Genomic DNA, 21,125 nt, shown 5'->3' on the forward strand with positions numbered 1-21,125 from the left:
CATCAACTTAAGAAGACTCCTGGTATTTACACACACAATAATTGTGGTACAGCTAGTATCATATTAAGTTTAAATTATGGTTAGAATTGCTTGTACATGTAGTGGAGCACTATTCCTACTCAGAGTTGGTTGTTATTTGTATATTTCATTTTACTGTTACAATATAACAAAAAGTGCAAGTATGGAATATTTCACAATATCCAACATACAGATGTTGTTTGGGAGATGAACTTGGTAGTATACGTTCGAACATTTTAGTCAGTTGTCATTCATGAGAACTGCTCTGTGCAGCTACATTTCTATGTCTGTACAAAATGTGTGTGTTTACAAAGGATAATTATTCCACTTATTTCCTAATATGTTTTATAATTAATTTTTATTTACAAAAAGAAAAAAATCAAAAACATATACATTTGTCTAAGAGTTACAATCTTAAAACTAATAAAAATACAAATAGTTTGAACAAAATGGCAGTGCATTTGAAGTAATTCAGTGATCGTTATTACATATAACTGGAATAAAAGTTTTCTACTAGTCAGTAAAATGGGAGAAACTTGTCTTTTCCACGGCTTTAGTACAATATGTCTTAACAGACTATAACTTTCTACGCATAATATGATGTTACATAATCATATCATTATGAACATAAAAATTTCATCAGGTGTATATTGTATTATAACATTATGCATTATATTCACAATGTGTCAAGATGCAGAAGTCTAGAAATGTCACTGTCTTAAAAAAGATTACAAAGAATTTTCATGATATATCTACAGAAAACCTCACTGAGGCATATTCACTGTGTACCTTCTGGGTATCTGCATATTGACAGCTTTATCAGTGCTATTCCTCATGTGGAAATTTAACAAATATTAAAAATTGTATTGTGGATACATAGTTAATATTATCATTATTTAACTAAAACGTGGTGATGAGAATTTAAAGTATTACTTCCAGGTCTCATGTTCAGCATCACTTTGTGATGAGAACACCAAATTGGACAATTCTGACACTGACTTGGGATGTAGTACTTGATGCAAGTTATGATATACGAGTCATAATGAATGTGAGCATTATAACTTTACTCTCCCTTAACTCTACATTGTGATCACACAAATGACAAATTGAGTAGTAAATACTGTATCTAAGTAGCAAAATTGCATTTGAAGTATGACTTATGGAATGCAACAATGAGTTTAAACATTACAAACACACACTCTGAGCTGCGTTGAATACGCTTCAAAAGTTTCTCAAGGTAATTCAGTTCTAAGTCTAATATCAATAAATAACTTAAATATTAAATATAATGATTTACTTTTTGGTGCTTCTTTAAAATATATCACCCATTTACTCATTTCTTATAGTTTACTTTGTAATTCAGGCACACTTTCATCTGTTTCAATATTGTAATCTGTTTTTAATGTAATATAAACATCACAATATAATTTCTATTGCATCTGATAAGTTTCACATCACACAAGCAATACAGTTGAACACTACATTTAAATTTATTTCAACATTCATTCAGATATTATGTTCAGTCAATTATCTCCGGAATACACATCTGATCACATCATATGAAGCATACTGGGCCCACCTCGAAGCCAAATGCTTGATGTGGTAGACCATAGTCCACAGGATAGAAATCTATTATGGGAACATTCTCAAGTTTTTTAGTTCTTACTTCAAATACAGTCTCACTTTTGCTTTTCCGTGTCTGAAAATAGATAGAAGTGTGCGTGTTATAACTAACATTACAGTATTGTGGACAGTTGTGCATTTAAAACAAAATTGCTATAATTTCTGCTCTATGTGCAACATTCAGGTATCAGTAATGTAATATGTGTAATTTGGAACATGAAGGAACCCACTGCAGAAAGATGTGGGTGATTAAAATGAACTTACATTACACTCTACTCAGCTACTGATTAGTACACACACCCAATTTCAACATCTACAAAGATAGTGAAACAACCCTTTTATTTGACCGTGATACATTTTTGGTTTCAAATGCATCTACGCAGTAAAGGGAAAATTTTATATAAATGATGAGAAAACTACTTATTGCAGCCTCTTTTTTTAGATTTGTTAATACCTTGCATTATACTGAGTGCAGCAGAAATAAGTTTAACATTTTGTAGTGCAATAAGAATATAAATAAACAAAAAATTGTTTTATTTATTTAAAAAAGCAATAATAATAACAACAATAACAATAATAACAATAACAATAATAATAATAATAATAATAATAATAATAATAAAATAATAATAATAATAATAATAATAATTATTATTATTATTATTATTATTATTATTATTATTATTATTATTTCATGTGCTCAGCAGCCTGGTGCAAGTCTTTCGATTGGCTGCCACTTCAGCAACTGTGTGCCCCTAACCTTCCCATTTATCCCACCAGTCAAAGGGGACCTACATTTTAATGCAGAATCCAAACCACATGTTATTTCTCTGGAACCCTCATCACAGAGGTGCAGGCTAGGTTAAAGGCAAACTGAAAAACTAGATTGTGCAACTGGGATTTGAACCTGCAACCTTTCGGTATCTGCTAGACTAGGAGGCCCAACAAAAAAGCACTTGAGATGAGATTACTTCAGTCAATTCAAGTGACAACCGTTATTTATGCCCCTGATTAAGCCACTCATATGAGGTGTCCACAGTTTTGGGGACGATTATGGAATGGGGACAGCATCATGTCATATTGATTCTTATAATGGTTGTTATTTTCAGGATATTGTGTATAAATCTAAAGTGTCGAGAGAGAGAGAGAGAGAGAGAGAGAGAGAGAGAGAGAGAGAGAGAGTGAGGGAGGGGGGAAGGAGGGGGGGGGGATAGATAGGTGACCTCGTACGAACGAGCAGGCTAGCTATGCAGCTGCAGAAAGGTATCTCATGAACATGTAACTTAAAATCAAGAACAGGTTATGATTCACATTTGAATCAAGGGCAACTGCCAACAAGAACTACTTATAAGTATAGATAGATATCCTCAATGTAGTGAGTCAGCTTGAAACACTTAAGCAAGGCAAGGCTTCCAGTCCAGATTGTATACCAGTCAGTGTGTGCTGATAAAATAGCTCCGTAGTTAGCAATCATATACAACTGTTTCCCCATAGAAATATTCGAACCCAAAGAGTGAAAAGTTGCACTAGTCACACCAACACCCAAGAAAGGGAATAGGAGTAATCTGCTGAATTACAGACTCTATTCAGTTATGTCAATTTACAGAAGGATTTTGGAACACACATTGTGTTCAAGCATTATGAATCGCTTTGAAGAAATAGCCAACACAGATTCAGAAAACATTATTCTTGTGAAACACAACTAGCTCTTTATTCTCAGGAACTAACGGGTGCTGTAGACTGAGGACATCAAATTGATATTTTTAGATTTCCAGAGGTCTTTTAATGCCATTACTACCAAGTGACTTCTAACTAAATTGCATGCCTATGGAGTATCATCTCAGTTGTGTGTGACTGGATTCATGCTTTCCTGTCAGAAAGGTCACAGTTAATAATAACTGAGGGAAAGTCAACAAGTAAAACAGAAGTAGTATTTGGCATTCCCCAAGGAAGTTTTTTAGTCTTTCTGTTGTTCCTGATCTACATAAACAACTGAGGATACAATTTGAGCAGCCCTCCTAGATTGATTGCAGATGACGCTGCCGCCATGTACCAAACTTCATGTAAAGACATCAGATGATCAAACTGATTTGCAAAATGATTTAGGAAGACATATGAAAGATGCAAAAAGTGGCAATAACCTCTAAATAATGAAACATAGGAAGTCTTCCACATGAGCACTACAAAAAATTCACTAAATTTTAGTTACATGATAAATCATACAAATCTAAAGGCTGTAAACTCAACTAAATTCTCTGGGATTAAAAATTACAAATAAATTAAATTGGAACGAGCATACAGATAATGTTGCTGGGGCATGCAACTTCCTCAACCACTGGCATGGATGCCGGCCTGCACCACCTAGTTCAGAACTTGGCTGCATGGTTGGCAACACTTAGCACGCATGTTGACCAGCTGGCACACTTATGGAAAGAGGGCAGCAGGTGCTGTAGTGGCAGCAGATTCTGCTGCCGTCAATCCATCTCATGCAAGTAGTAACGCAGTACCAGCTGTCAGAACGGCACCCCACTGGCACCAGAGAAGCAGCCAAGTGGCTATTGCTAGTATCATTCCCACTTCGGTGATGAAGGGATGGTGTTGGCCTCCCTTCTTGCACCTAAAAGCCAGCTGCAATCTGGCATAGACACCTCCAGCTGCAGTGCAATATTCAGGCACCCATATGTAATGTAACGAGCTGGAAGTGTGAAGTACTTTGTCAACACAGGTTCTGATCTGTCTGTCTTTTTCCTCCAATCCACACTACAAGACTGCCGGAAGGCAGAGGCACTATCTCTTATGGTGGCAAACAATTCAAAAATAAAAACATGTGGCACACATCACCAAAATTTGGACCTCAGACTGCACTGCACATTCTTGTGGAGGTTCACTGTAGCTGATGTCAATGAGCCAATCCTGGGTGCACATTTCCATGACCACTGCAACTTATTAGCCAAAATCATGAATGCCCAGCTGATGGATTTGACAACAAATTTGAAAATAGTGAGACAGTGATGGCTGGTTGCTTTCTTCAGCATTAAACCACTGAGGTCCCTTGGTCTGTATGCAGACATACTGGGCAAATTTCAGAACTGAGTCACCTAAATGCAGGAATGGTGCTGGACTGATATCCAGTGCTACACCTGTAGGACTTTAGTCATACCTTGGTTGACTTAGTTATATTCACCAAAACTGACAGTGTGAAGATGTTCATGCAGATCCGTGTGGCACCTGGAGATGTTCAGAAAACAGCGAAATTATCCCACTCTTTGGTCTTTTCGAAAGGATTTACATGACGTTCGGCCTTTTGAATGGTGTCCAGACCTGGAAGCTTCCTCTGGATGGTGTTTGCCTATGCTTACTGTGGTGTTTCGCACATCTCGACAATATCTTGGTCTATTCAAAGTCACCAAAATTTCACTGTCATCACATAATGACCATCTTTTGGTGCCTGAGTGAGGCCAGCATCATCATTAATTCCTCAAAAAGTATACTTGGGGTCACTTAAATTGAGATTCTAGGGCATTTAATCAACTCTAGCGGATCCACACCCTTACTGGAAAAAGGCACAGGCGATCTTGAACACGCCGCACTGAAAGATCCACAAAGACTCACAGTACTACCTTGGAATGACAAATTTTTATCAGCACCAACTGCCCAATGGTGCCACAGTACTGGAAACCTTGACCGTGGCTCTACACAGACCCACCTAGAAGGGAAGAACTCCCACGGAATCAGCAGAGAAAAACTTTACTGAGTCCAAATGGAGCCTCTCAGAAATGACGCTGTTTGCTCATCCTGTGCATGATGGTGAAATGACCAAGGGCATGGATGCTAGTTTGACAGCCATAGGTGAAGGGCTTCAACAATGTGTCAGTGGTAGCTGCCAGCCACTTGGTTTCTTCTCATGTAACCTATCAGAGTCATAGCACACTGGAACTGCATATGATCATGAGTTGCTTGCATTGTTCAAGGCAATGAAATACTTCTGCCTGTCTCAAGAAGCCTGTCCATTTATGATTTTCACCGAACACAAGCCTCTAACTCACGTGTTTTGGAACAACAGTACCAAGTGTTTGCCACACCAATTCCGGCAGTTGGAGTATATGTCACAGTTCTCCATGGACATCTGCCATATTTCCAGAATTGACAATATCATTGCTGACTGCTTGTCCCATGCTTGTGCCATTCTCTCTCCTCCTGTGAACTTTGAAGATGTTACCCAAGAACAGGTGACTGACAAACAGCTGGACAGCTTCTGCCACAACACTTCAAGTGGCCTACAACTCAAGCTAGTGCCCATTCCCAGCTCTGCCTGCAAGACTTAGTGTGACATTTCAACAGGCACTCACTGCCTGTTGCTCCTGGAGAAATTCTGACACAGTGATTTTGACTTTCTTACCCTGGCATCAACAGCATTGTGTCACTTGTGGCCTTGTGTCACTTGAGGCCTTGTGTCACTTGTGGCCTTGTGTTTCATCTGGGCAGGACAAACGAAAGAATGCTGTTGATGGGCACACACCTGCACTGCACGCCGGCATGTCAAAGTCGGGAGGAACACCTAGCCTCCCTTCGGCAACTTTCCTGGCAGCAAACTCCATTCCACACACATCCATGTGAAAATCACGAGTCCGCTGCCTCTCTTGTAAGGCAAGCGTTATCTGCTGACAATGGTGGAACACTTCACACACTGACCGGAAAATATGTCCACAGTAGACATCACCACTGAGATCGTTGCCACTGCCTCTGTCGAAACCTGGGTGGCATGCTTCAGCTGCCCAGTCATGTCACAATGGATCGTGACTGCCAGTTTGACTGTACACTGTTCATACACATGATTGTGTGGCATGCAGTTACACATAACTACTAGTTACCACCTGAGGTCTAATGGCATGGTCGAGCGGCTCCATCGAACACTGAAAGCCTCCGAAACTTGCCACGCCACCGCCTGGGCAGAAGCTCTTCTACTGGTACTGCTCCCCCTCGAGTAACACAAAAGTAGAGATTGACATTTCACCCGCCAACATTGTTTACGGACAATCCCTCACCATCCCTGGTGATTTTGTGGAGGAGGTACCCCATGATGCATTGGCTCCTATGGCAGAACGTCTCTGCAGCCACATGGCCCACCTCCAACGGCATGCACCACCATAGTATTTGTACATGCCAGTGTACAGTGTTGTACACATGTCATGCTGCGTACCGACATGGTACAGTCATCACTTCGGCCACCCTACCACATCACATCAGCATCCATAGCAAAAGAGAACTCGACACTGAGTGCAACGGCAAGCAGATTGAGGTGTCACTCAACCAAGTCAAGCCGGCTTATGTCTTGACTGCTCCTGCTGCCATTCATTTCTTTGACCCAGTGGAAGATTTGTCAATGGACAACACTTTCTCCACCATCAGCCTGTCACGAGCCTGCACCCGTGTCTGCCCAGGACACACACATGTTGTGATCTGTCATTGCTGTGCCACATGCTGCTCAGCCCCACCCAAACTTCTGCAGCCAGCCATCACAGTCACTCAGGCTGTGCACTACAGGTGCCTGGGCCAGCCCCAGCACTGCTCCCAGCAGACTATGTCACACTGTCTGCTGCCACATCCATTGCAAATGGCCGTGCTGTATCATAACAACAGTCCAGCCACTGAGTGCTGTAGACACCCTGTCTCCTGTAGGACATGTTGTGGGCACATCTTATCCAGTTGAGGTCTGGCCATCACCTCCCGTGTACATGGCTGCTTGTCCATTGTAGCTCCAGAACTCATGTTTGTGTCCATATACTTCTGCAGCTTCAGGCATTGAGACCAGATTAATTTCTGTAAAACATGGACCATATGGGTTGAGCTTAAGGGGAGGTCCCCAGCAACATATACAAAAGTCTCTTTGGTGCTTTCTGTTCATTTCCACTTTAGCTTCATCACACCCACAAAATACACAGTGCCCCATGATCATGAAGGAAGTGTGTTTCCTTCTGGAGATATGTCAGACATTCTCCTGCAGTCATGTGATTGGCCAGTGAACTCATCACTGTAGATTGTTAACGCTCCAGGACAATGTTTGCTGGCTGCTGTGGCCAAGCAATTCTAGGCACTTCAGTCCAGAACCGAGCTGCTGCTACGGTTGCAGGTTCGAATCCTGCCTCGGGCCTGGATGTGTGTGATGTCCTTAGGTTAGTTAGGTTTAAGTAGTTCTAAGTCTAGGGGACTGATGACCTCGGATGTTAAGCTCCATAGTGCTTAGAGCCATTGTTGACAGTGTTTGAGTGGAACTATTGTGTAAAGGTCTTACTGCGACTGGCAGTTAAGAGACATTGCAATCAGACTTTGTTTGACAAAACAAAGTCTGATTGCAATGTCTCTTAACTGCCAGTTACCCTTTTCTGTAGAATAAATACATTTATGGCAAACTAATACTTTATCAGTACCTGTCACAACACCATTACCATAGCCTATGTTCTGAACATAGTGTGCGGGTGTGACAGTAAGGTCGACTCACTGTATGACTGACATGTAAGTGGCAATACCAACATGTTACCACTTTAGATTCAGTTTCTGAACAGGATACTCCAGGTAAACATCCTGGTTGCAAAGGCGCTGGTATGTGTGGACTATGAGGAACAGAACTTAAAGCCAGCAGCAGATTTTGATGGATGGTGTTCTTTTTATTCTTTACTTTGAAACCATTGAATTAAAGTAACAATCATCATTATGATCAATGGTTCTCGCCAGACCATGAGAGCACCAAATCTGGAAGCATGTTGTTCACCTTTTGACCATTGTCTCTGCTCTGTCCTTCAACACACATGTAGCAAACTTAATGGGGTCCCAAAGTTTTGTCTTGATATCCTACTTTCACACTGAAATATGTGCGATACATTTTCTGCATAAATGATGTCAGCCTTTTTTTTTTTTTTTTTTTTAAACAAAGATGAATCTGCAGTTTTTTTACAGTCTCTTGATGCCATTTACAACCTGTATGTTTGCCTTTTAGCATACATCTGCCAACACAAACACTTTTGATCGCAGAGGATACGTATGAACAGTTGTGAAACACTGACAGTTGAGATTGTGACGTTACTTCCCCTCTTGTTTTGTCATATGCCTCCTTAAAATTCATTTTTTCACTTTTAACTAATTACCATTAACATACAGGAGTATAATCTGCATTTTCATAAAAGAGACAGGTTGGTCCTCAGTTTTAAAGAATATAACACCAAGTCTAATTTTGTGCTTAGTTTTACGTATCTATTTGATTTTCTTATTTATTTTGACTATTCCTAGTTAGTATCTTTTGTTATAGGGTGAAATCAGTAATTGTTTTGTATCTTAAATTCTATTGTTGACTTATAAACATTAACATTTGGAGGAACAGCTAATAGTGTTCTTAAAGGATCTTTTTGGCTCTATTCAAAAAAAGTTAGAAAAGCCAGCCCCTTATTATTTCCAGAGTAATTAACAGCTTTGTCAAAAGTATTGTTTGCATAATGATATCTGTTAATTTCATCATTTAAACAAATAATTTGGCCTAACTCTTGTAATAGAAGAAACTGTTAAAAAGATGCAATTTTTCGATGTATTCATTTAATTTAATGAGTTCACTTTTAATTGTAATTTCCATAAATTAAACATCAAACAATGTGTAGTTTCAGTGCCTATTATTGTGCAGATACGAAGGGCCCAATTTTTGGTCCCAAGACAGTCAGTCCAAAACCGAGTTTCAGACTTGGAACCAATATTGGTTAGATCAACACCAATGCATCAACTTAACTGTGAAATAAGAGTTACACCAATAGGCTGTGTGTTAAAGCAATGACAATATCTGTTCAATTTATTTGAAAGACTGTGAAATATGTGGTAAGGTTTTTACTGCTCGTAGATGTCCAGCAGTAAACTATTGTAGCAGAATGTGGATGTGTGCCTGGAACCTATTAATGAGACTTATCAAAAGTTAAACAATAGTGCACTGGCCATATAACTGTGTATTATTGGGGGGATGTGAACAGTGAAAGTAAATAACTGTGAAACGCAAATGTGCACCTGTTGGCTACAACATTTAAAGTAGTCAGTGTTCATCTTCCACCCCCCATTTTTCAGCCAGTGTAGCAACGCAGTGCATCAACATTAAGGACAACCAACAATGAAATAAAACAGGAGAACGCCCCAAGATGTACAAGACATTTAATAATGAAAGTGCTGCCATCTGCTGGCTTATGATGTCAAAGATTCGTTTTCAACATAAACTGACTGATGACAGCGTTTCCTATGTATTGAAATGTGTCAGTACATCCTATATTTGTGATTTTTTGTTGATACATAACACATTTTGACAAATTGTGATATGAAAAAAAAGACCTCAGGTCATTTTTAGATTCAGTAGACAAACATACATGGTGACAATTATTGATCTATATGAAATAAAGTCGTCATAACTTCTGAACAGTTCACATTAGGACGTTCAAACTGCACAATTGGCCATTGAGCATGATGGGAATTAGTATGGTTCAGTTTAGTGATGAAGCCCATTTTCATTTGGATGGGTTCATCAATAAACAGAACTGGTGCATTTGGAGGACTGAGAATCCCGATTTCATGATTGAGAAGTCTCTGCAATGGATGATTGTGTGATGTGCAATGTCCAGACACAGAATAATCGGTGCAATATTCCTTGATGGTGCCATGACTACTGAACAGTATGTGAAGGCTCTGGAAGATGATTTAATCCCCATTATCCAAGGTGACACTGATTTCAACAAGATGTGGTTCAGGCAAGATGGATCTCAACTGCATCGAAGTAGAAGAGTGTTTGATATCCTGGAGGGACACTTTGAGGACCGCATTCTGGCTCTGGGGTACCCAGAGGCAAATGGCACGGGCGTCGATTAGCTGCCATATTCTCCAGATCTGAACACATGTGACACCTTTTTGTGGGGCTATATTAAAGACAAGATGTACAGCAATAACCCCAAAACCATTGCTGCACTGGAAACAGCCAATTGGACGGTCACTGACAGCATCGATGTTCTGACCTTCAACAGGTCTTGCAGAATTTTGCTATTTGTCAGCACTACAATATTGCCAATGGTGGCATTCATATCAAACATGTCATAACCTAAATCCGAATATCTGTAGTGACATTTACATGTTGAATAAAGTGTGTGCACACAGTAATTTGTAACTAATTTACGTTTTTTCTTTTATATAGTTCAATAATTGTTACCCTGTACATAGGCTTCCATCATCAAAATTTGAAAAACATGACATAACCAAAAAAATGCGTGCCTGTGCTGTCATCATAGCTGTAATTGTGCAACTGCATGCAGTCATATTGTGGCCAACAAGGTTATGATATTGGGTAGTTGCAAACATAATTGTGAGCAAGGTAGGAAATAAACCGTAATCTCGCAAAGTGACAGTAATGAAATTTCTAGTTGGTGTGATAAATGACAACTAGCTCTAAATGTAGAAAAATGTAAGTTAATACAGAGTAGTAGGAAAAAGAAGCCCATAATGTTTGACTACAGTATTAGTAGTGTGCTGCTTGACACAGTCACACTGATTAAATATCTAGGCATAACACTGCAAAGCAATATGAAGTGGAGTGAGTAGCATGTAACAACTGTAGTAGGGAAGGGGAATGGTCGACTTTGGCTTACTGAGAGAATTTTTGGAAAGTCTGGTTTATTTGTAAAGGAGACCACATGTAGGACACTAGTGCAAACCATTCTTGAGTACAGTTCAAGTATGTGGGATCAGCACCAGGTCAGATTAAAGAGAGACATAGAAGCAATTCAGAGGCAGGCAGTTAGATTTGTTACCAGTAGATTTGAACAACATGCAAGTATTATGGAGATGTTTCAGAACTCAAATGGGAATCACTGGAGGGAAAGTGGCATTCTTTTTAAGGAACACAACTGAGAAAATTTACAGAACTGGCATTTGAAGCCAACTCCCGAATGATTCTACTGCTGCCAAGATACACTGCACGTAAGGAGAATGGAGATAAGGTATGAGAAATTAGGGCTCTAGGCAGTCGTTTTTCCCTCACTCTGTTTGTGAATGGAACAGAAAAAGAAATGACAAGTAATGGTACAGGATACCCTCTGACACACACCATACAGTGACTTGTGGAGTATGTGGATGTGGATGTGGTCATAGATGTAGATATAGAATGGCCAGTTACATTAGTAAAGATTGAATCAAAAGTCCATTACTTGCAATTGTACAGCAGGTGCTATAGTGAGAACAGTGTATGCAACAGTTACAAGAATTGTTAGCTGCTCCATGACCTGGGTTACACAGGAGTAACCCAGCTTGGTGTATTTCATCTTCATAAAATTTGCACTGGTTAAAGAACAGAGGTGAAATGTCAGATGCCCAACCAGTCTGGTACAACATGTCCCATTGGGCTTCTTGCATTTCACTTTTATTCTTCAACTTGAGCAAATTTTATAAAGATGACTATTTTACATGTCAAGCTGGGTCACTCCTATGTCAGCCAGGCTATAGAACAGCTGACAATTCCTGTAATTGTTGCATAAACTGTTATCACTATAATACCTGCTGTACTATTGCAAATAATGGGCTTTTGATACATTTTTTACAAATGCAACTGACCATTTGCCTTCCTTATTACTGTCAAATTGTGAGATTATCATTTATAACGTGGCTTGCTAAAGATAATGTTTGAAATTACATAATATCATAACCTTGTTGCTCCACAATACAAATGCATGTAACTGCACAATTAGTTAGTGAAGATAGTTTTTTATGGTTTTGACAATCAGAAGATGGTTGTAGAAAGCAATAGAAATTAATTGTTGTGCTTTAATTGTTTAAGGAAAAAAACTGTGTTCTAGGAACTAAAAAAATTAAATTAACTCCCCATCACACTCCTCTCGGATTTAGTGGTAAAATGGCTCAGTGGATAGCCTGTCAAAAACTGAACACAGATCAAGCATGAAACCAGGAAGAAAGTGTACTGAACTGTGAAAAAGAAGCAAAATTGAAACAGAGAACAGTTCATGCTCAACATATGCAACATCAAGCAAATGCCAAGAACCATAGTGTTGTGGTTATGTGTTGGACTATGAAGTCGGAGATCCATGTTCAAATCTCCCTCCTCCCAATTTTTTTATTCACAAAATTATAAACTTTTTATCCAGTCATTGATATGTCTGTTATCCTTCTGTAGTCATACTATACATTGATTATAGAATATGAGTCATGTGGTAAGAATATATTACCTTCACAAGTAAATGTGATGAATAGTGAGAGCAGGCAATGTGTCACATAGACCTCCCACAGAAATAAAGACAACAAATAAATAGGTGTGAACTATTTCAGACTGAAAACTTCCAAAATGGAATGCAAAAGTCATAACTTGTGGTACTTGTGTAGAACAAATAGGAGTTAACTACACGTGGAGGTTCCTTCTGTACACCTCACTTTTGCAAACAGATGTTAAACCATGACACAGACACAAATTTGAATACAGTGAACAGACACATCATGACTGTATAGTCAGTACATAATTTTGAGGGGAGAGGGGAAGGGGGACGAGGGAGATTTGAAGACGGATCTCCCCCTTTGCAGTCCAACACTGTGACCACATAACCACAATGCCACTGCCTATACAACTGCGCTCAGTGTTGCACATCTTGAGCTTAGGCTGCTCAAAGTTTTGATTTTGCTTCTTTTTTCACAGTTCAGTACACTTTCCTCCTGTTTTCATGCTTGATCTGTGTTCAGTTTTTGACGGGCTATCCACAGGGGCCATCTTACCACTAAATCTGAGGACAGTGCGATGGGGAGTTTCCCTTGTGAGAATGCTGCCCATATTGTCAGAAATTATTTGAAAAATGTTTCAAGAAATTGTTTGATTACAGTTTTAGATTTGTTTCAAACATTGCTTGCTTTTCCAGTCTGTGCAGGTAATGAGACACTCTAAATACACGTCAAAACATTTGCCACTTGAGAATAGCTTTTTCCTTATCACCTAACTTTCTTAGCAGTTTTCTCTGTAAAATTAAAATAGTTTAAACACTTGGTACACTTCTGTACATAATGTTTTGAATTTGTTTTTGTAAAATGAAATGAACCATTTCTCACAGCTGATGTGCTAAAGAACATGCTGATTCTTTGCATAGACTGGAATAGCTGCAAACTATAGTTAATTATACACTGCTGTGCATAAAAACTGCAAAATCAGGAGGGATAGCAAATAATGGAATTTTAATTGTTCTGTATTGTGGTCAGAATATATAATGAGATTTGTAGGTGATTGGGGGCATACTTGGTGTGCAATTTAGTACACAGAGAAGACCTGTCAAGAAGATCAATGGCTCTAAGACAGCTGAGCATCTAGTCAAATTGATCTTGGATGACAGATATGGATACTTCATTCAGCAATTGGCCCCAAATACATAAAAAATGTGAGAGCTGCTGTCCTATTTACTGGCAACAGGAACCAGAGGTGATTGTGTTACTTAGCTAATGGCATCCCATACCGTCAAGCTAGATAATAATAATGGCGCTTGACGAGGGCCTCCCGTCGGGTAGACCGCTTGCCTGGTGCAAGTCTTTCGATTTGACGCCACTTCGGCGACTTGCGTGTCGATGGGGATGAAATGATGATTAGGACAACACAATACTGAGTCCCTGAGTGGAGAAAATCTCTGACCCAGCCGGGAATCGAACCCGGGCCCTTAGGATTGACAGTCCGTCACGCTGATCATTCAGCTACTGGGGGCGGACATCAAGCTAGATGATGACCCCATATGGTGGTGATTAATGCAGTGTTCATTCTTCTTAGATCCTCCACAGAAGAATAAGTTTATCATGACACTGTATGCTGAACTGGTACTCATCTGAAAAGATGATGTGGTGCCACTCCTATGTCCAGCATTAGCATTGGTCAAACCGCTAATGGCACTCCTCTCTCTGTTGCTGCATCAGTGAAAGCCTCAACAAGGGTCATTATCAAGGAACAAGGAAATTAAAAACATTGGCTTCCAGTGGGCACTTATTTATACCAGTGGGGCAAATCGAAAATTTGTGCTGGACTGGGATTCGAACCCAGGTCTCTTGCTTATTAGGCAGATGCACTGGTCCCTTTGCCGCCAAGACACAGTGATCACCCAGCCAAACAGACTACTCTAGCACACCTCTCATCAGACCCAAAATCTCGACTTATACCACACTCTACTGATGTAGTGCTCCTGCTCCTTAGCCTCATTACTCATGACATCTTGTTGATTCCCATAAGAGTTCAAGCTTGGTGTGCATCTGCACTTGAGGGATCATTGGCCATCTTCATTTTAATCATATATGTGTGGTGTCTGTCTGACATGTCTGAAAGAACAAGCCCGATATATATGTACAGGGAGAACATTAATAAAACCGACAAAATGCAGGGATGGATTTCTGATTGGAAATTGAGAAAAAAAGGTCCTATGAACACGTGTTGGGAAATGGGTCATTGCCATGGTAGATGGCACTGATGAATGAAAGTTCCTCTGACCACGTGTCATGTTTGCAGCCCACAGATGACAATTATGCAGGCTGATGATGTCAGTTCTGTTACAGGTCACTTTGTTGGTAAAGGGGACTGATGTCAGAAATCCCATAATTGTGATGGTCTGGTGCAAAAACCATTGACATTATCCTTTCCATAGAGGGAAATCCATTGCTGATGATCTTTGCACTTTCTAGCAGTTGTCATGTAGGATACACATAGTCGTACTTTGGCCTAGACCATGTTGGTGGGCAACTTTCTTGTAACTTATACTAGGGTTCATCTCAATATCCTTTAGAATCTGGTCCTTCAAATCTGGTGTAATCTGGTGTATATACAGACCACTGCCTCCCTGCATGTTCATCTGTCTGGAAGGATCCATGATCACACAAACACCCAAAAAGGGCTTGAAATTTTGCTTGATGTGGTTAGTGTCTGTGAGGGTATTTGTTGTGGTACAGATGTCCTGCCTCTTGACCATTTCCATCTGCATGGCCCTACATGAACATTGTCTCGGTTTGTTGCCAACATGAATAACAGACCATTCTGATGCTTACAGTACAATGTATCAATCACACAGCCTGCAACATACAATGAACACACAGCACATGGTCAGAGGAACTTTCAGTTGTCAGTGTCAGCTACTGCAGCAATGATGCATTTCTGGACAAATGTTTGTAGGACCTTTTTTCCTCCATTTCCAGTGAGGAATCCATCCCTGCAGTTCATTGGTTTTATTAATGTTCACCCTGCATAACTAAGATGAAGACGGGCAATGATTCCTTCAGTGTAGATGCACACTGAGCTCAAACCCTTACAGGGATTGGTGAGATGTTGCAGGGGCACTGCATCAGTAGTGTGTGGTACAAGTTGAGACTTTGGGTCTGATGGGATGTGGGCTAGGGTAGTCCATGAGGTTGTTGTGACCACTGTGACCGGATGGCATAATGGTCACGATATCTGCCTAGTAAGCAAGAGACATAGGGTTGAATCCCAGTCTGGCACAAATTTTTGACTTGCCCAATTGATGTAATGCCCCCTGGCAGCTAATGTATTCAGTTCATTTGTGTATTGATTCACAGTGGCTGCAGGATAAAAATGGTATCTGTTCTTCCAGACATGTTCAAAAGAACAGGCACCACATATACAAATTATCACTGTGCTGACAGTCAGTGATGCTCCAGACATCATCACACTATTTGTGTGACTATTTGTCTTGATGCAAATGCCCATTTCCTGACTAACATATTCGAAATGGCTGCACGATCCTGCACAGCCAACTGAATAGTATGTTTGTCCTCTTGGGTACTAGTTGCGTGGGGTGACTGAGATTCTGCATGGCATTGAAAATGGCCCACTTGAACCCACTGGTTCCTTGTTTGCATGACACTCATGGGATCCCAACCTAAACAAACAGCATTATCAAACAATGATAAACCACACTCTCAATAGGCCACACTCCTGCTGCTGTCCATTTCCAACATGTGCTGATAATTGTCTCTCCTCCTAAAACAAGCTGTTACATGACCTCACAACTAACCATCATTTCAATGCAATTTATGAATGAGAAACCCACTGTGTTATCTTATCTCATACTCAAACTGCACTTGGCATTACTCCCACCCACTTTGTGCCATTGTGCTGATATGATAATCTAAGTATGCTGTACATTTAATGACAATTTGATGTTTGTGGCTTGCCATCTTCATAGTGTTGCAATAGCTGCAGTGTAGTTTACAGTTAATTTTTAACAATGGAAAATCCAGGATGGAATATTGACAATATTATGAAAAGGATAGATGGCTGCTCACCCCACCTCCCCCCGTGTCACACACACACACACACACACACACACACACGAAAATCACAGTCTCTGGCTCATGAGGCCAGACTGCGAGCAGCAGTGTGTGATGGGAAAAGCAGTCTGGGTGATGGGGGTAAGGAGGAGGCTGGGGCAGGGAGTCTGTCTAATCTTCCCACCTCACCTAGCTGCCCAACGCTCTCTACCACCTCGTCCCTATATGCTTTCACAAGCAGCACTTTACCATCCCCAGCCCCTAATCTGCTATTCCTGTGCCTTCCCACCCCAGCCTTCTCCTTACCCCCATCACCCAGACTGCTTCTCCCATCATGCGCTGCTGCTCACAGTCTGGCCTTGGCAGCCAGAGACTGGTCATGTGTGCATGAGTTGCATTTGTGTGAGTGTACGTGTGTATGTTGCCTATTCTAATGAAGACCTTTTTGACTGAAAGCTTGCATGTTTAACAATATTTCTGTTGTGCCTATCTGCAACTCAGCATCTCTGCTATATGATGAGTAGCAACCTATCCTTTTCATAATATTATTACAGTTAACTTTAATATAAATTTAAGGTGCATTACTGAGATTACTGTTATACTGACCTTGCATCCATCACTAAGGATGTCTGGCTTAATACCATCAAAACTATACACAACCTCATTTTCTCCCAGTAGTTTGATGGCCATGTCATGATTTTGACTTTTGAGACTATACCAAGCCGCTGAATTGATGCATGTATAGGTGAAGTTTTGATATGCATCCTGACTGAGCAGCCTCAAGAATGTCATCTGGACTACTCCAACAGTCTCATAAGTTATCTGTAAAAATAATTTAGCACAGTTTTCAGAATCATTCATACCACTGCTTGATACCATACATTTTTGAGTAAATATAAACTAAACTTTACAATTATTTCTCAAGGAACAGGTGTATTTTCTATTAAAACATTATCTCAAGTTAGAGAAATATTAAGCGGAAATCTTTGAAGACTACTAATAACAACTTTCTGAACTCATCAAGCGAGCAATTTTTAAAAATTATGGATTTAATAAAGTGGTAGAAAATACAGTGATTTGACATTGCCTCATAGAAAAACATTGGGAGAACATGTAGATGTTGGCTATTCAACCAGTACATTGTTCTCAAAAGTTGACAATGCTGCTTACTCAACAACACAGAATTTTGGCCATACTACAACATGTTGGAACTAGATGTTGGTGGAACCAGCATCTGGCACTATGTACAAAAGTTCTACAAGTGTGCTATGCAGAAATAGTTGATAATTTGGTCCAGTGAAACATATTGGCAGAAGTCCAGGTCCTACAAGATTTTTACGGACAATTCTACTCTAAATATACATATGGGTTCCCATAGCCCCAGATGTAACTATTCAGATTGTTAGGATAAATGTTGTGCATGGAGTAGGGCTAATTTGTGAATAAAATGTATGTGGAGAACAGTGTCATTATCATACTGATGAATAAACCACAGCACAAATTCTATATAATATACAGAATTTGGTAGTCATAGTGCTGCGCATTCTGAAGGTTGTGTACAAATAGTTTGTAGTCCTGCAGCACCCCTAAATGGTTATGGACCTGGTTGAAGCTGACTCTCTCAATATCACAGCATCCTAAAAATTTTGTGTACTACTAGAAAAAACTCTGTATATATAATGAATATCTTTCCATTGCCCTTTGTCTCAGTATAACACATAGCAAGTGAAAGCAACAATAGCTAACAATGAGATCACAACCAATGAGCCTGACTCATTAGCATAACTCATAAACTAGGTCAAAATGTATATATTCCACAGCAAAAATTTGTCCTCTATCATCATAGAAAGTTTATTGTGGAAGTCCTAAAACACACTGTACATGAAAAAGAAGTTTTATTTTTTTGCTTAGGTAAACTATCATTATTATCATTATCATAACTTTTTATATCACTGTTAGAAAGTAATTCAAATAACTGTTAATCAGTTGCATGTGATGTATAAGCTATTGTGCTTATATGCAGGAATCTCTTGAATAAATATCTAATTTAATAAAGAGCCATTGTGGGAAATTAACCTTCCTAGAAGAGCAGGCAGATGAATTAAGTTGCAGAGTTCAAAACCTTAATCAGAAGGTCAAACACAGCCATGTTTGATGAGTCTCCAATGTTAAATGTCAAAATCATGAATGATTACAGAAAATGCAAAGTAAAAAAGAGGCAGTGAAAGAAAAGAACTGGAAAGACCTGACTTATTGACCATAAAAGCTAGGGTGAATATAACTAGGCAACTTAGTGATGGCAATATAATGGTACATATTTTCATAATTAATCACGTGGAGAGAGAAATCATGTCTGTCTCATAAAAGAATTACATCAAATTCTGAAATATGAGAATAAATAAATTGACCTGGCACAATTCCCTAAGAATAGTATTATTTACTACTATTAGTATTAAGTATTATTTCCTTATTTTTGTACATTTTGCCCCATTAAGTTCACTCTAAACATAGGTCGTTTCCCATCTAATTACATTACTACTGTCTCTATTTATCATATATTTATTATGTAATGGAAAGTGCTGGTGGAATGTAAATAATTTAAGAAGTAAAGACAGGTAGACACGCTGAGTCACTTGAAGGCACATAAACAAGACTGGGAACATTTTTGCTAGCTTTAAAAGTGCTCTCTCTCTCTCTCTCTCTCTCTCTCTCTCTCTCTCTCTCTCTCTCTCTCTGTGCATAGCTACACTGTGCCACTGCACCAGTACTGGAGCTCAACTGAGGGGTTGTGTCAAGTAGAATATGAGGGAAGAAAGTAGGCAGGGGGTGGGAGGAAGGGTTCGGGGTGGGGGGTTCTGACAGCTGGGAGGGAGAGGCAGTAGGTGCACTGGAGAGGAATGTGGGAGAAACAGGCATCGCTTGCACAAGATAGGAATGGAGCAACAACACCAGTGAGTTCCTTCTGGCCACATGCAAGGGGAGTTGCACGCAATGTACAGGGAACTACTGGTCAAAAAGTGTATTCTTTTTGGACTCTCCACAGATGGATGTACCTATCATGATGCCATACGCAGAACTGGGACTCATGTGAAAAGATGATGTGGTGCCACTCCTGTGTCCAGTGTTGGATGAGTGCAGCATGACCGAAATTAGCGTCAAAGGGCAGGAGTGGAGGTGAATGTGGGGCACGGGGTAGTGGAGATTGAGGCCATGAGGATCACAGGATCTAAGGAAGTGTTGCAAAAACAACTTTCATCTATGTAATTCAGAGTTGGAAGCTGGTGCTGATGGGAGGGGGGAGAAGGATCCAGATGGCACAGACTGTGTAGCAACTACTGAAATCCAGCATGCTGTGCTAAGCAGCATGTTCCATCACTGGGTGTACAACTCTACTCTTGCTCACATTTTGGCAGTTTTCATTCATTTGGGTTAACAGCTGGTTGGTGGTCATACTGACATACAATGCTATGCAGAATTTACAACAGTAGAGCTGTATATGGCATGACTATTTCATAGGTGATCCCGCCTCCGATGGGACAGGACAAGCCAGTGGTGGGACTGGAGTAGAATGTTGTGGGTGGGAGTATTGACAGACCTTGTACCTGGGTCTTCCAAGAGGATGTGGGCCATGTAGCAAGGGGTTGGGACTGTGTATGACATAGGACTGGATAATGGGCAAAAGATTTTTCATCACTACAGATTCTCAGTTCATGGGAGGCAGAATTACACTGATGGAAAAAATGCAGCACCAAAAGATAATTAATGTAGAGTAAAGAAATTTCTGAAATGCATATGTCTAGGTAACATATTTAAATCATTAGTATTGCAAGATCACAAGCTAATGTAGATGTGAAATGCTGGTACATTAATAACCAGTGTAAGTGCCAATATGTCGAATACAAGCATTTGCATGCATTGTGTTGTACTGACAGATGTCAGTTTGTAGGATGGAGTTCCATGCCTATTTCACTTGGTAAGTCTATACTGTGATGATTAATGCTTTTTGTGCATGCAGCTGGAGTTATCGTCCAATGATGTCCCATATTTGCTCAATTGGAGACAGATCTGGTGATTCAGCAGGTCAAGGCAACATGTTGACACTCCTTAGAGCATGTTGGGTTACAACAGCAGTATGTGGACAAGCATTATACTGTTGGAAAACACTGCCTGGA

At 39.9% G+C, this 21,125-nt stretch overlaps 1 protein-coding gene across 1 annotated transcript in view; it reads right to left on the minus strand.

The window, feature by feature from the left end:
- The window catches only part of LOC126183837 (collagen alpha-1(XI) chain-like), a 533,300-nt gene continuing 512,175 nt past the window's right edge, over nt 1-21,125 (minus strand). Inside the window, exons 28-29 of the mRNA XM_049926098.1 lie at nt 17,560-17,775; nt 1-1,717 (exon numbers count right to left, since the gene is read on the minus strand). Coding sequence (XP_049782055.1) covers nt 1,574-1,717; nt 17,560-17,775 — 360 coding nt within the window. The 3' untranslated portion in view covers nt 1-1,573. The remainder of the gene's footprint in view (nt 1,718-17,559; nt 17,776-21,125) is intronic.

The sequence above is a fragment of the Schistocerca cancellata genome, chromosome 4 (genome assembly GCF_023864275.1).
Source record: "Schistocerca cancellata isolate TAMUIC-IGC-003103 chromosome 4, iqSchCanc2.1, whole genome shotgun sequence".
Lineage (NCBI taxonomy): Eukaryota > Metazoa > Arthropoda > Insecta > Orthoptera > Acrididae > Schistocerca > Schistocerca cancellata.